Source organism: Embiotoca jacksoni, unplaced genomic scaffold (assembly GCF_022577435.1).
Source record: "Embiotoca jacksoni isolate LCO1_2020_lvr unplaced genomic scaffold, fEmbJac1.0.p SCAF_8, whole genome shotgun sequence".
In the NCBI taxonomy this organism is placed as follows: Eukaryota; Metazoa; Chordata; class Actinopteri; family Embiotocidae; genus Embiotoca; species Embiotoca jacksoni.
Genome location: NW_027185436.1, coordinates 17,811,074 through 17,824,330, shown reverse-complemented (window position 1 = coordinate 17,824,330; position 13,257 = coordinate 17,811,074). Strand labels below are relative to the sequence as shown.

Below are 13,257 nucleotides of genomic sequence, written 5' to 3'. Positions count from 1 at the left end.
TTTTTTTTTATTAGTTATTTATATAAACATGTCATTTCAATTAAGCCCTTGCTAAGAAATATATAGACTCAAAGAACACAAGATGCACTGAAATGGTATCCTTTGCACAGAAATACACCATGTTAAGCTGAATCAGATTAGCTGTAAAAGATGAACAATGACCCCAAAGCTTCGGGTGTAACTTCGAATAAGAAAAAAAAAAGACCGGTGATGTTTACTGTCGGTTCAGTTCTCGTCTTTGAACCTCCAAATGGCGATCTCTCCATCATCGCCGCAGGAGGCCAGGAGGCCCGCCTCTTTTGGGTTCCAGGTGGCGCAGTTCACGTCCTGGCTGTGCGCTCTGGTCGCCTGAGCAGCCAGCGAGAACACGGGCTGGTCGGGATCGGCTGTCACGTCCTCCTTAAACACCCTCACTGCATCGTCGCCACAGGCAGTCACCAGAGCGCCGGTCAGCCGACACCTGTCCAAAGGTGGCGAGATTTCATCATTTGATCCGATTAGACGACGAATTCGGGTGCATGCAGACCTGCGAGGATCCCGCTACATTTGACACGTAAAAAAAATCGCATCATATCGAGCGGGTGATCAGGTGAACGGATCTTTCATGCACGCGGAGTGCAGCTGAAAAGCAAATCTGTGATCAGTTTCTCCTCGTGTCGATTTACTCTCCGCACCAATATTAAGGACAACTGTAAATGCCACGTTTTCCTCAACTTAAACAAATTCCATCTGCGTTGTGGAAAAAATAATAAAGTCCTGTGATCGCCTCTCTCAGGCTGTTGGTAAATGCGAGCTAGGCAGCTACAGAGAAGCCAATAGTCTGCAGTTACTGCAGCGCATGCAGCTCAGACAAATGTGTGGCCAAGAATGTGTCAATTTGAAAAGAGTGAAATAAGAATGAAAGATTTACCAAAGCTGAAACAGATTTCATCTCCCACAGATATCACTAAACATCAGGGGAGAGAGTGCAGTTGTAGCCATGTCTTGCATAAAAAAGTGGGAAAGGTCTTACCAGGCTATATCGTACACTGTTCGTCCATGGTACCCAGAGAGAGTGCAAACACATTTCCACGACAAGTCTCCTTTTGACAAGCAGAGCGGAGAAACGCGTTAACGTGAATTTTCCTTTTTTTTTTTTTAATTTTTTTTTTTTATTAACTCCATTTATGTTCAGGAGCAATGCGTTCTACCACAAACAACTCACCCTGTCCACTTTCATTTGGACACTCTTTCCAGATCTTCACGGTGCGGTCATCGCTGCAGGAGGCCAGCCTCTGCCCAGTCGCATCGAAGCACAAGCTCCACACCGTGGACGTGTGTCCCTGCAGGGTGGCCCGGCACTCCCAGTCATCGTCCTCCTCCTTGTAAACACAGATGTTGTTGTCGTAGCTGGCCGAGGCCAGAATCTGGAGAGACGCGCAAGTACGGAGTAAGGTGACGGCGCAACAGACTGAGCGATCATTTCAGGTGCCGAGAGCGGACCTACCTCCTGGGTCGGGTGCCACACGACATGCTTCACATCTTGCGTGTGAGAGTTCACAACTGTAACACACTCGTACTCGTCTTCCTCGTCCACTGCGAGACATGAAGAGTCAAAGGTCACGCTTGTAAACAAACGGAGGGACAGGTACACATTTATAGCAGGACTGTGATGTGGTGACACAAACACAAACCTTCCCAGACCCAGACACTCTTGTCTCGGCTACATGTGGCGAGAAGATTCCCCGACGGGGCCCACGCCACACATTTGACCTCATTCTCATGTCCTTCCAACACGGTCAAGCTCTAGAAGACAAGACAAGACTGGGTAAAAAAAAAAAATCTACAGAGCATTTCCAAACTGTGCTAAATCAAGACTGAATATCTGATGCGTCTCCTCTCACCTCGAAGTCGTCGTTCTTCTTTTTCCAGATGCATGTGGTTGCGTCAAAGCTGGCAGAGGCCAGATAATTCCCACATGGAGACCACGCCACTTTCCTCACAGTGCGCTGGTGTCCATCCTGAAGAACACTCTTACATATCCAAGAGTCACCTAAAACAAACAGAAAGGGGTCAGAGAGAGTTTAACATCGAGGGAAGTTGAACAAATCATTGTGAAAGACTTACTTTATGGCAATGTTGACCGTTTTTGTTTAAAACATTCAAATGTTGACTAAAACTATAAACTGACCGGTGAAGCGTTAAGTATAATACTAAAGCCCAGCAATAAATACTGCCTTCATTCAAATTATAACGCTCAGTTGTTATTCAATCTGATCGAGAGAGCTGTTGTTATATTTTAATGCTCGTTTAGGAGACTAATACGTGGTGCTGTTGAACTGCGCAGTCACACCGAGAGGTGTTCCTCATATTTTAAATAAAATAGGCCGACAAGAAATCAGGAATCCCTTTTCTGCTCGGTGTGACCAGTTATATATGAATATGTGACGAACAACATTATCCCAAACTCCGATTCAGTAAAACGGATGACAGGAACAGACACGTCATCTTCATTTGGTGACGTAATGACTTTTTAAGATGTTGTGTTATAATATTACGTCAGCGCAGAAGCGGGTTTTTTAACCGCACGTGTCAATAAAGTGACTAGTTTCTTGTCCCTCGGTCCTTTTTGACGGCGGCTCACCTTCTCGTCCCCAGATCCGGACGGTCTTGTCGCCCCCGCATGAAGCCAGCAGCGTCCCGCTCGGGCTCCAGCTGACGAACCAGCACCGGGAGTCCGGATGTGCGCTCAGCCTCTGGACCAGGGACAAAGCGTCCTCCATCGTCGCTGCGCCGGTCAGATGTTTGAACCCGTCGGGTCGCTATCAGGTCCTGTCCGTCTTCCGCCGACAGACAGGAAACTCCGCCGAGCTACGGTGACAACCCGCACAAACAAACCGGCGCAACTGTCCTAAACGGACAGACGTTTATCAGCAAAAGGTGGCGTTGGGAGAAAAAAAAAGAAAAAGAAAAGAAGAAGGGGGAATGTATTTGCACCAAAGAACAAAGTACAAAAGTTCACAAAAACAACCGCGTCGGAAATAACGCCATCTTTGATTATCAGGTGCTGGACGCGCTGCATTGTGGGTTGTTTTTTGTTTTTTTAATTTTAAAAAAAAAAATGATTTCTTTCCTTTTTATAGATGTGATGAAAAATCTGGTATACATGGGGAATTAATTTTTTTAAGGAAATAAAATCAGTTGTATGAGTGTCGGTATAATAGGTTTTGCAGATAACCTTTGTTTTTCATTTTGACCTACATTAATGACATTGCACACTAGCTATATATATATATATATATATACATGTAGGTATTGCATAATGCCGATATATATATCGGAATAGAAATCTAGCGTTAATCATGTAAACTGTGTTTAGACGAGCCACCGCTAGGTGGCAGTAGTACTGATCGCCACTTCTATTCAGGCCACGAAGAAGAATGGTGTGAACGAGGAAGTCAATATTTTAGAGGAAACCAGCGTAAGCTGTCTTTTGTTTTGTTTTCTCTTTGTTTTTCTGTACCAAATTTGGAGACCTTTTTTTTACCAGCGTAGTCAGATAGATTAGTTCGTAAATTATAGGTTATCTTATTTGTTTCAATTAAGTTTATTTATTCCCGTAAAAGCTGTCGTTATTTGGTGTTTACTGTGAGTTAGCTTCTGACGCTAACAACAGAGCTAACAGGCCTGAAGGCCATCTGTCCATTGTGTACCCGTCAGTCAGATCCTGTTTGGGTTTTTTTTGTTTTTTGTTTACCGTGCAGCCGGTTTTAAGGTCGGACTTCGTTTGGAAACATTTGATAACAGTGAACGACGCGCCAAGACCGCTGTCATCCGTTAATCGCCTTGGTAACGTCAACTGTTACCGGGTTTGTATTTTGGTCAGCTGAACGCGAGTGAAGAGAAACCAAAACCACAAGAGAAGATAATAAGGAGGTCGGGATGAGCATGTATGCCCCGCCGGGTTCTGCTGTCCCCGGAGGCCGGAGGAGGAGAGGGGCCACCTCGCTGCCCAAGCAGCCCGAGCGGAGCCTGGTGTCGGCTCTGCCCGGAGCTCTGTCCATCACTGCGCTGTGCACGGCCCTGGCTGAGCCGGCCTGGCTCCGTGTTCACGGGGGCACGTGTCCGAGACAAGAGCTGGGGGTGGCAGATGTCCTGGGATACATCGACCCCAAGCTGATGGATGGTGAGGACCAGCACTGACCCGTTAAAACCCCACAGCAGAGATTAAATCCAGGAGCTCGCTTGTAATGCTTTTGTGATGTCACTGTCTTCCACCAGATTACTGCGTGAACCCGCAGACCATCTTGCTGCTGAGGGTAATCGCCGCCTTCTGTTTCCTGGGCATCCTCTGCAGCCTGACGGCTTTCCTCTTGGACGTGTTTGGACCCAAGCACCCTGCCCTAAAGATCACGCGCAGATATGCGTTTGCTCATATTCTCACAGGTATTCATATTTCATGCTGGAGTTCTTCTCAGATCTTTTTCATTTTCTAGAAAATGCAATTTGTCAGGTTTGGCTACTTGGAAAATAATTTAAAAAAAACAAACAAACAATAATCATCTATTTAAAAAGCACTTTTCCAAACTTGCATTACAACGTGAAATTAAACAAGCTATGCAATCATTTAAAGCAACGAGCATGAACCAAAAAAAAAAAAATGCAGTTGCAGTGTAAAGTAACAAAAATACGAGAAGGATCACTACGACAAAAAATGAAAGTGGATCACTCCAAACCGGGAAAGGCTCTCCGACAGAAGTATGTTTTTAGAAGAGATTTAAAAGATGTCACTGACCCCTAAATTATGAGCTGAATTTCATTTAATTTTCAACTCGGGTGTCCGATAGTAAATGCTCAGTCACCTTTAGTTTCAGCCGCCCCCCGCGGGAACAGGTAGGAGTCCTTTCTCTGAGGATACAGGCTCATGTGCAACAATAAGGTCAAACATGTAGCACAAGGAAGGACTGAAGAGCCTTAGAAGTCACCAGTCAAATTTTAAAATCAATTCTAAAACATACTGGGAGCCGGTGGGCTATAACGGGTGAGATATCCGAGTTGTGTACCAAATTGAGTTGACTGATGGACGTCTAGACGACACCGGTGAAGAGGATGTTGTGATAGTCTCGTCGTGGGGAGATGAAGGCGTGTAAAATGTTCTCTGGGTCTCAAAATGATAAAAAAAAATAGATAGTATTATTGAGGTGTTTCTATGACCAAAAAAAAAATGCGATTGCACAAGTTTTGTGATGTAATCCTGGAAATTTGAAGTTGCCGTCAAACCAAATGCCAACATTCTTTTCACCAGGTTTAATGTTCTCCGTGAGTGGGCCAGCAGATGGCAAGATTTGTTGTGCTCCGTGCCAGGAACCGATTACAATAATCTCCGTTTTTGATAGAATTAAACTGGAGATCGTTTTGTGACATCCAAGCTTTTGACATCACACGTGCAGTACTTCAAACCGTTTTCTCTGTCTCCCGTCAGTGCTGCAGTGCGCCACGGTCATAGGCTTCTGCTACTGGGCCTCGGAGCTGATCTTGTCCCTGCAGCAGCAGCACAAAAAGTACCACGGCTCTCTCATATACGTCACCTTCGCCATCAGCTTCTACCTGGTGGCGGGCGCAGGCGGAGCGTCTATTCTCGCCACAGCTGCAAACCTCCTGCGTCACTACCCGACCGAGGAGGAGGAGCAGGCTCTGGAGCTGCTCTCGGAGATGGAGGACAGCAGCGAGACTTTTCCTGCTGATTATGACATTGCCAATCAGTTTCAGCCGCCGCCCGCCTACACGCCCTAACGCCGCCGGACTGGCCTTGCTCACACAATTCTTTCTCGGCACAGCTATTCGCTTGATGGGCAAAAACCACCACTCTTTATCAAATGGATCTCTTTGCAAATACTCTTGGCAATGAACACGCCGTGTGCACAGTTAGTGCGCAGGTTCCTTGAATGACAGTGCTTGGGTGCATGAAAGCTTTCTTTAGTGGTGACAGAAATTTAGGAGATGATTCTTACTTTCACCACCAAAGTGGTTAGTGATCTGCATGTAAATGGCTTTTAGGATTTGGTCCTTACATGTAAAGAAAACGAAACTGCAAGGAGCGCTCAACACGGTGCATCACGAGTAAACGATGAAACGGCCGCAGCCTGATCAATACCAATTATTGAATCGGGGCTGTTAGTGGTTGTGTTGCTCTTGATTGGACGTGGACGGAGCTTTGTTAAGCGGCATTTTGATTTGATTTGAATTGATTTGATTTGATTTGATTTGATGTGCTTGCCACGTGTTTTATTTTACTGATACATCATAGCTGCAGAAAAACACTAACAAGATTGTTTTAGACATTTTATATAAAATATCAAAAGGACCTTATTTATTGTCCGTGCTGTCTTTTCTTTGTTTTGTTTTTTTTTCCTTTCGCTTTGTACACATCTGTCACTGGTATAGTCTTCTTTGTTCACTTCTGTACTTGAAATAACGAGAAAAATGTGAGGCAGGTCTTTGTGGTGTTTTAAAAAGGATCATGGCATGTGTTGTGTGTTGAGAGCTGGCACCCACGGAGGGTCGGAAAAAACCGTAAGGGTGACGTTTAGTAACCGAAACCTCACGGCGTGAGGTGGTCATGTCGCGTTCCTTGTATTTTATTTTATTTTTTTTTATTTTTTTTTAAAGAACCCTTATTTGTACTTTGTGATTACCATATGTGAAAGTTTCAGTATGCGTTTCCTATGCATGAGTTATTTTGTGTGCAGATTTGAAACCCTCAGTCCAAATCTTGCGAGAACATCTCACACGAGGTGCCAGCTGAGGCTTGACATTTTGACTGATGGTGGTGATTCTAGTTTGTTGTATATTCTTCTGTTGATGCCATTTCCTGCATTTTGTTCCCTCAGAACTGTCACTATAGTTTCGTCACCAGTATGTAAATATTGATCGTTTATACATAAAAAGTGGTCATAATAAAACGAGATGCCATACTTTGCCTCCTGTTTATTGCCTGTAGGGTCACAGTGAATCGTAGGCTCTTCCTTGTCTTCCAAATGCAGGTGGGAGCTCCGGTTTGGAGTCGACAGTATCGTCTCTGGCATTTCCGTCCGACCAAGGTATTTCTGGGTTTAACGTCTAGACGTTGTAGACGCATCATGGCATTACAGAGAGTAAGAGCCTTACAACCTAATGGACTTTAAAGGGCAGACAGTATACCTTGTACTATATAAAGGCATCACTTACACTGCCACCACATGAAATAATACAATACAGTAAGCATTTCCAAAAAGTGCACAAAGATGCAGAGAGTTGTGCGAGAGAAGGTCTACTTCTCATCAGTTAACTGCCTCTAACATATAAAATTGGGTTTTATTCCTGCAAGTTCCCCCCCCCCACCCCCTCATCTTCACACCCTACCCAAAGTTGAATTCTAATTACGTCAAGATATTTTATGGATTAAACGACATGTTTAGATTCCTTTCCAAAGCTGAAGTCACTCGGTGGCCAAATGACTTAAGTTAATCAGATGAATAAACGAGCTATTTTAAGGGAAGGGTGTTCAAGAGGGGAAGAGGTTTGTCAAGGCAAAGAAGAGGTGGCTCTTCGAAAGGAAACAAAGCTTATGTTGCAACGTCACACGGCCAAACTCTGGTGGTATATATACCGGCAGTCTCAGAGAGACAATATCTCAACCGTCGAAAGTCTTTACAGGTTCCGTGAAAATCTGTTAAGTCACATTTATCCCTCCTGAAACAGTGCGATTGAAGCGAAACCATGCTTGCAACCAGGACTTTGCTTTCAAAACAAACACTGGCTGTTCTCTCTCGCCAGCCTGCCTGCTTTGTTCACCACGGTGACTATGGCAACTGGGGAAATACCAATGTTGCACTGGTAAGTGAAGTTAGATCAATATGGGACCAGTGAAAAGAAGAGGAGACATCAGTGTGGGCATATTTGTGATTTGTGAATCAATGTGTTGCAGGTTTTCTCAGGATGTGGATGGGGGGATGGGACTGATGTCCACGAGGGGGTGTAGTAAGTATCAGTCCTGCTGAGATCAGGGATTTCAAAATCAATGCATTAACATGCATCATCGAGCAGATATGGTAATTTACAACTCTGTCTTCAGCACCATGTACCACCTGAGCCGTAACGGTGCTCGCTTCCAGATGTTTGCTCCAAATCAACAGCAGATGAATGTGATGGACCACATGAAGAAGCAACCTGCCTCTGGCGAGAACCGGTAGACTTGTCAGGAACCACTGATACACCTTCAGATGTGTCCAATGGCTTATCTACTTCACACCTGACTCGTCTACTTCCACAGTTTATGATATTTTCTGACCGTTGCACAGGAACATGATGATGGAGTCGGCGCGCTTCAGTCACGGTCAGGGAATGATGCAAATGCAGGACCTGTCCAAGCTGGATGTCAACAGCTTCGATGCCATCATCTTCCCCGGAGGCCACGGAGTCACCAAGAATCTGTGAGGAACAATATAATATCAAGTTATCGCTTTGAGTAGTGTGAAGCAAGGTGAAATGAGATACAGTACAAGCTGGTATGATTTAAAACAAACGGAGAATTAATATCAGTTTATAACTCAACTTCTTAGGTCCTCTTTTATGAAGGATGGCAAAGACTGCAAGCTGCATAATGATGTGGAAAGGGTGCTCAAAGAGTTCCATCGTTCACGGAAGCCCATTGGGTATGTATCATTTAATCAATATTCAGTACTGAAGGGCTGTACAATTATGTACAACTAAACAATCCGAAGTGCCAAACAGTCACTTGAAATTTACATTTTAAATTTGAACATGAGGCCACATTGCAGACTGTCACTGATTTGCCAGATACTTTAAATCTGATTATTTAAAGATTTATTTAAACAATCCCTGTAACAGAATTGGGACAGTGGAGCAGCTGAAGAAAGGAAAAAGACCACACAATGAATTTGGAACCGTTTGTTAATGTAAATAAAAACAAAGTACAACAGATAGCCTATAAAATGGGCAAAGACAAATGTGTTAAAACATCTAACGGTATCAAAACAGCTCAGTCTATCTGCAAAATATAGAAGAAATTAAAATATGCATAGAAAAGTAATTTACTTAATTTTATTTTTAAACTGCACCTAAATCAGAAATAAAACTGTGCCTCATGAGCTGTATGTCAAACCCTTCTCTCGTACTTTGCTGCCTCTTTTAAGAAGCTGTGTGGTGAAAGTCTCAGTGGCAACAGTAGGAAGAGCAGGTGCAGGGGGGAAAAAAAATACAAAAGTCTTAATCTGCGTGAAAGCATCGTGAAAGCAGCCAGGTAAATCCCAAAACTGGCAGGACATAGTGAAGGCTCCAGTACTGAATGCCCCCGCAGTAATCTGGCAGGAAGCGGCCGGTCCACCGGGTCCTACGGTGGCACGAGGAGGACCGACGAGGTGATGAGGGGCAGCTGTGCAGATAGGGCACAGGGTCAGGTGACGGGACACCTAGTGGCCAGGTGCAGAACGGCAGGTCCAAGGGGGCTCCAGGTGGTGGGATTACAGGAATTAAAGACCTGAGTCGTTGATTGAGGATGAGGAAGAGGAGGATGAAGCAGCTGTCACTATGACAACGTGAGTTCAAAAGGTACGTTGACTTTTGACCGAACGGAGAGTAATCCTCTCCTATCGCCACTAATGCCTACAAAGAGTTTGGAGCCATTAAAGATGAAGTTACAAAGAACTACTTAGAAGAAAAAAAAAAAAATTATGACGTTTTAGTTTAATAATAAGTCATAAAAATGTGCAACTCGACATACCCTGTGAAGTCTGTAGGCTATAATCTTCTATTCCAAAAGAATTACAGCAAACTTACTGCTGCGTAACAAGACATTGTGAGGAAGAGTACAAGTGTAAACTGTAAACTTAATTGTTGCTGAATTCCATTTAGCTTCTGTATTCTTAAAGTGCACACAGATATTTCAGCTGCACAGCAAAATCACCATTACATCATTGAGACTACAAGTTGGCTCTACAGTTGTGTGCAAGAAATCTAGAAACCAAGCGTAAGCCGAAACACTGTTTTCACTTTGTCTGATCAGTTTATGAGCTCTCAGCTCTGCTAAAATTTATGTTCATAACTCTTGACCATTCCTGCTTTGATTTAACCTTCGTTATATTAAGTTTAGTGTGGGCTCGGCTACTCTTTTGCAACTGAGTTGATGAAAGAAACAGCTCCTGGACCATGTTGTCTCCTGTGTCTGCGAAACACTGGTCATGTCCAGTTCAGGATCTTATTCCACCTGATTTGAGGGAACTACTTTTGGATTCATCTATCCAACACATCAGGGCTCCCACCGAAATCTCCTTGGGGTGAACAGTTGAGTGGTAGACTTATTGTTTCTTTGAATTAGGGAGATGTTGTCCATCCAAGTAAACTCCTGCATGCTTTAATTTGATTGTAAATGCTCATAGACACCTGACAGTCTGTAATCCTGCCTCATTGTGTGACACATAACAGTGTAACCAGATCGTTATGCTGGGAGAGACTTTCTTTTTCAGGCCTTGAGTGTCTCCTGTCCTGACACTGCAGGAAATTATTCTCACACCCTGATTTACCTTGACGAAAACCTCGACCACTTGTCTTCTCCGGTTCCAGACTGGCCAGCACGGCTCCTATGATGGCCTGCCGTGTGCTGCCCAGCATCGAGGTGACCATGGGCTACGAGAAGGACGACAATACCCGCTGGGGCAACTGGCCCCACACAAACATGGTACAGGCTGTGAAGGCCATGGGTGCTCGGCACAATGTCCGTGAGCCATATATATCCTTTCAGGGGTCTGTGTTCACTGTAGATGTTAGTTTAAAAAAACAAAATCGATGTCCATTTTGTCATTGCTTTTATTGTGAAAGAACTCCTGCTTTGACCTTAACCCTTTCTCTCACGAAGCCTACGTGGATGAGAAGAACAAAGTGGTCAGCACTCCCACCTTCATGTGGGAGACAGAGTATCACTATCACTACATATTTGATGGTATTGGAAACATGGTCAAACATGTCATGCGCATGTCGACCAAGTGAGGTGGCATTTTTAAATAGAGGAAGTTGGCGTTGACATGCAACGTACACGTGTGTATTGTGACGAGTTCTGACCTGAAATAATAGAAATGCTTTAGGTTAAGAGCAAATGGCTTGTTGTGTGTACTTGGTGGTTCATGTGGCGTGTGTAGTATGTGAGCCAAATAATTTGTGAGTCCAGATAACATCAACACAGAGCAGATCTGCACATCTCAGCGGCTCCTGGGTCATTTATGAACTGTGATGCATGTTTTCACCTAAAGACATACTTTCTTAAGCATGACAGGCAGGGAGAAATTCATTCTGCCTCCTCAAAGTGACAAGTCAGCCAAATCACTGATGAAAACCCAGTTGTCACAGTTTTGGCGCTACATGTGTTGCAGCTTTGTGGCCGTGAAAAAGCACCAAAACAGTTCAACTGCAAACTTAAGATGGACAAAACAAAGATGTGTCTTTGGTCCCAGGCGAAACCAGTGAAGATCTCCATCTTAGACATACAGGAACTCGTGTTTTACTCTCTGACTCCAGTTTCATAAAAAAAGAGATGTTAAATGCTTGAAATAAACACAAATGTTGTGAGCAGCGTCTGGTAATGTTGTTCAGTGTTTGTCACACCTACTGCAGCCCTGAAGAAAAACTGACTCAGCTCTCTCCAGAAGTTTAGCTCCCTGCTTCACAGGTTGAACTACAGGAAGCGGAGGATGATAATGTTCTCACTTTCATGCTCCAATACATGTTAGCAGTGTATCAGTAAGCATGGTCACGTTAGCTTTTTTTTGCTCAAATCGCTACAATGCAGCCTGACAGATGCCCTAACATGGCTGTAGATTATTCGATATTTGATTATTTTCTTTGTGAAAAAAAACACATCAAGTAGACATCATTGATCCAAGCAGAGTATGTTTGTATGTCTCATGTCTGGAGAGTATCTTCACAGATTGGCAGGACAGAAAGGCCTTAAAACCCCCTTTAAGCCTGGTACCTGGAGAAAGGAAAGACATACACAGGTTTAAATAAGACAGAGGATAAAAAGAAGGACGAGATGGATGGGAAAGGGAAAAAGTGAGGCTGGGAAAGACCTGGAAATTAAGAAAAAGCAACTATGTTTTTCGATGTCACACTTTTCCACAAAGCACTGAAAAAAAAAAAAATCAACAATCTCTCCATCTGGTACATTCGGAATAAAACCATTTATTCATTACAAACATATAAAAATGACAAAAACAACCAGGTGGTAAGATATAAAAATTTTCAGTTTATACAAAGCTTTCAAAGCCATCGTCAGAAAATGCATATTCACTCCACATGAGGATTTTCATCTGGGTTATTTCACTAAATATAATACAAATGTTGACTGTTCCCAAAAGTACAGCTACAAAGATCTCCTTTAAATCTCTGTTTGTCAGGTGACGTACAAAAAACCCCCCCCAAAAAAACCCGCGTCGGTCACATTTCAGTAAAAAACAAAACATGTAGGCCAATGGGCACAAAATTCATACCGACAGACTTGTAATTCAAAAACAGAATCAGAAGTCGATGAAATATTCACAGTGCTGCCTTCACATCAGTGATGTGAATTGTAAACATTTTTGCATATTGTAAATCACCTCAATAAATATACAGAAACACTCATCATGTGAGTAAAACCTTTGTAAAAAAAAACAAAAACGTGTTCAATAATTTGCAATCCTCTAATCAGTTTTGTTTGATTACGAGCCTCACAGTGTCACTCCCACCAGTGTGCGCATGATAGTAACAAAAATAAGGCAAAAATAATTTTCCGCTGTTTGTCGTCAAGTTTTACAGCCTCTGTTGTTTCATCGCAGAGGTTAAGGTTCGACCGATTCAGGTGGAGTGAAGTAGCATTTTGTCGTCTGATGAAATGATGAAGAGGAATATATAATACAACAGCGGGATTCGTTCTCATTAAACTATATATAAACATTTGTACACTTTGAACAAACACTGAAGCGAATTGATAAACAAATGTCTCAACAGAGAAGTGTTATTGGGACAGACAACATGTATGACAGGAAATTATTTCAGGCCACCAGGAGGTAAATCACAGCAGCGACTGAAACAAAGTCTTCTTTTAAATAAAGTAAATTACTGTCTGGAGTTATGAAAGATAAGTAACACAAAAAAAAACAACCACGGAGCTTCTGCATTAAAGCACAATTATTAGAGTTCCCTTAATCATGTGATCTTTGAGTATGGTTATTATTAAAGTACTTAATG

At 43.2% G+C, this 13,257-nt stretch overlaps 3 protein-coding genes across 3 annotated transcripts; 2 read left to right on the top strand and 1 right to left on the bottom strand.

Moving 5' to 3' along the window:
* Window positions 1-24: 24 nt before the first annotated feature.
* ciao1 (cytosolic iron-sulfur assembly component 1) lies at window positions 25-3,046 on the bottom strand. The gene is made up of 7 exons (XM_069139113.1): window positions 2,624-3,046; window positions 1,884-2,032; window positions 1,674-1,785; window positions 1,487-1,575; window positions 1,205-1,406; window positions 1,013-1,082; window positions 25-460 (listed from the first exon to the last, which is right to left on the bottom strand). Exons 1-7 carry the CDS (start codon window positions 2,760-2,762, stop codon window positions 226-228), a joined length of 996 nt encoding a protein of 331 aa, XP_068995214.1. The 5' UTR covers window positions 2,763-3,046; the 3' UTR covers window positions 25-225.
* A 347-nt stretch (window positions 3,047-3,393) lies between these two features.
* Window positions 3,394-6,953, top strand: tmem127 (transmembrane protein 127). The gene is made up of 3 exons (XM_069139115.1): window positions 3,394-4,165; window positions 4,261-4,425; window positions 5,462-6,953. Exons 1-3 carry the CDS (start codon window positions 3,922-3,924, stop codon window positions 5,770-5,772), a joined length of 720 nt encoding a protein of 239 aa, XP_068995216.1. The 5' UTR covers window positions 3,394-3,921; the 3' UTR covers window positions 5,773-6,953.
* Window positions 6,954-7,695: 742 nt separating this feature from the next.
* Window positions 7,696-11,726, top strand: gatd3l (glutamine amidotransferase class 1 domain containing 3, like). The gene is made up of 7 exons (XM_069139114.1): window positions 7,696-7,854; window positions 7,946-7,998; window positions 8,093-8,206; window positions 8,319-8,450; window positions 8,580-8,672; window positions 10,600-10,765; window positions 10,888-11,726. The coding sequence occupies exons 1-7, from the start codon at window positions 7,738-7,740 to the stop codon at window positions 11,020-11,022; spliced, it is 810 nt and encodes a 269-aa protein (XP_068995215.1). The 5' UTR covers window positions 7,696-7,737; the 3' UTR covers window positions 11,023-11,726.
* The last annotated feature ends 1,531 nt before the right edge of the window (window positions 11,727-13,257 follow it).

Coding starts and splice junctions, on each gene's coding strand:
- tmem127 (XM_069139115.1), top strand. CDS start 3,922: ATGAGCATGTATGCCCCGCCGGGTTCTGCTGTCCCCGGAGGCCGGAGG. Junction 4,166..4,260: donor CGACCCCAAGCTGATGGATG/GTGAGGACCAGC, acceptor GTCTTCCACCAG/ATTACTGCGTGAACCCGCAG. Junction 4,426..5,461: donor GTTTGCTCATATTCTCACAG/GTATTCATATTT, acceptor GTCTCCCGTCAG/TGCTGCAGTGCGCCACGGTC.
- gatd3l (XM_069139114.1), top strand. CDS start 7,738: ATGCTTGCAACCAGGACTTTGCTTTCAAAACAAACACTGGCTGTTCTC. Junction 7,999..8,092: donor GATGTCCACGAGGGGGTGTA/GTAAGTATCAGT, acceptor CTCTGTCTTCAG/CACCATGTACCACCTGAGCC. Junction 8,451..8,579: donor CACGGAGTCACCAAGAATCT/GTGAGGAACAAT, acceptor TCAACTTCTTAG/GTCCTCTTTTATGAAGGATG.
- ciao1 (XM_069139113.1), bottom strand. CDS start 2,762: ATGGAGGACGCTTTGTCCCTGGTCCAGAGGCTGAGCGCACATCCGGAC. Junction 2,033..2,623: donor CCGGATCTGGGGACGAGAAG/GTGAGCCGCCGT, acceptor TGTTTGTTTTAG/GTGACTCTTGGATATGTAAG. Junction 461..1,012: donor ACAGTGTACGATATAGCCTG/GTAAGACCTTTC, acceptor ACCTTTGGACAG/GTGTCGGCTGACCGGCGCTC.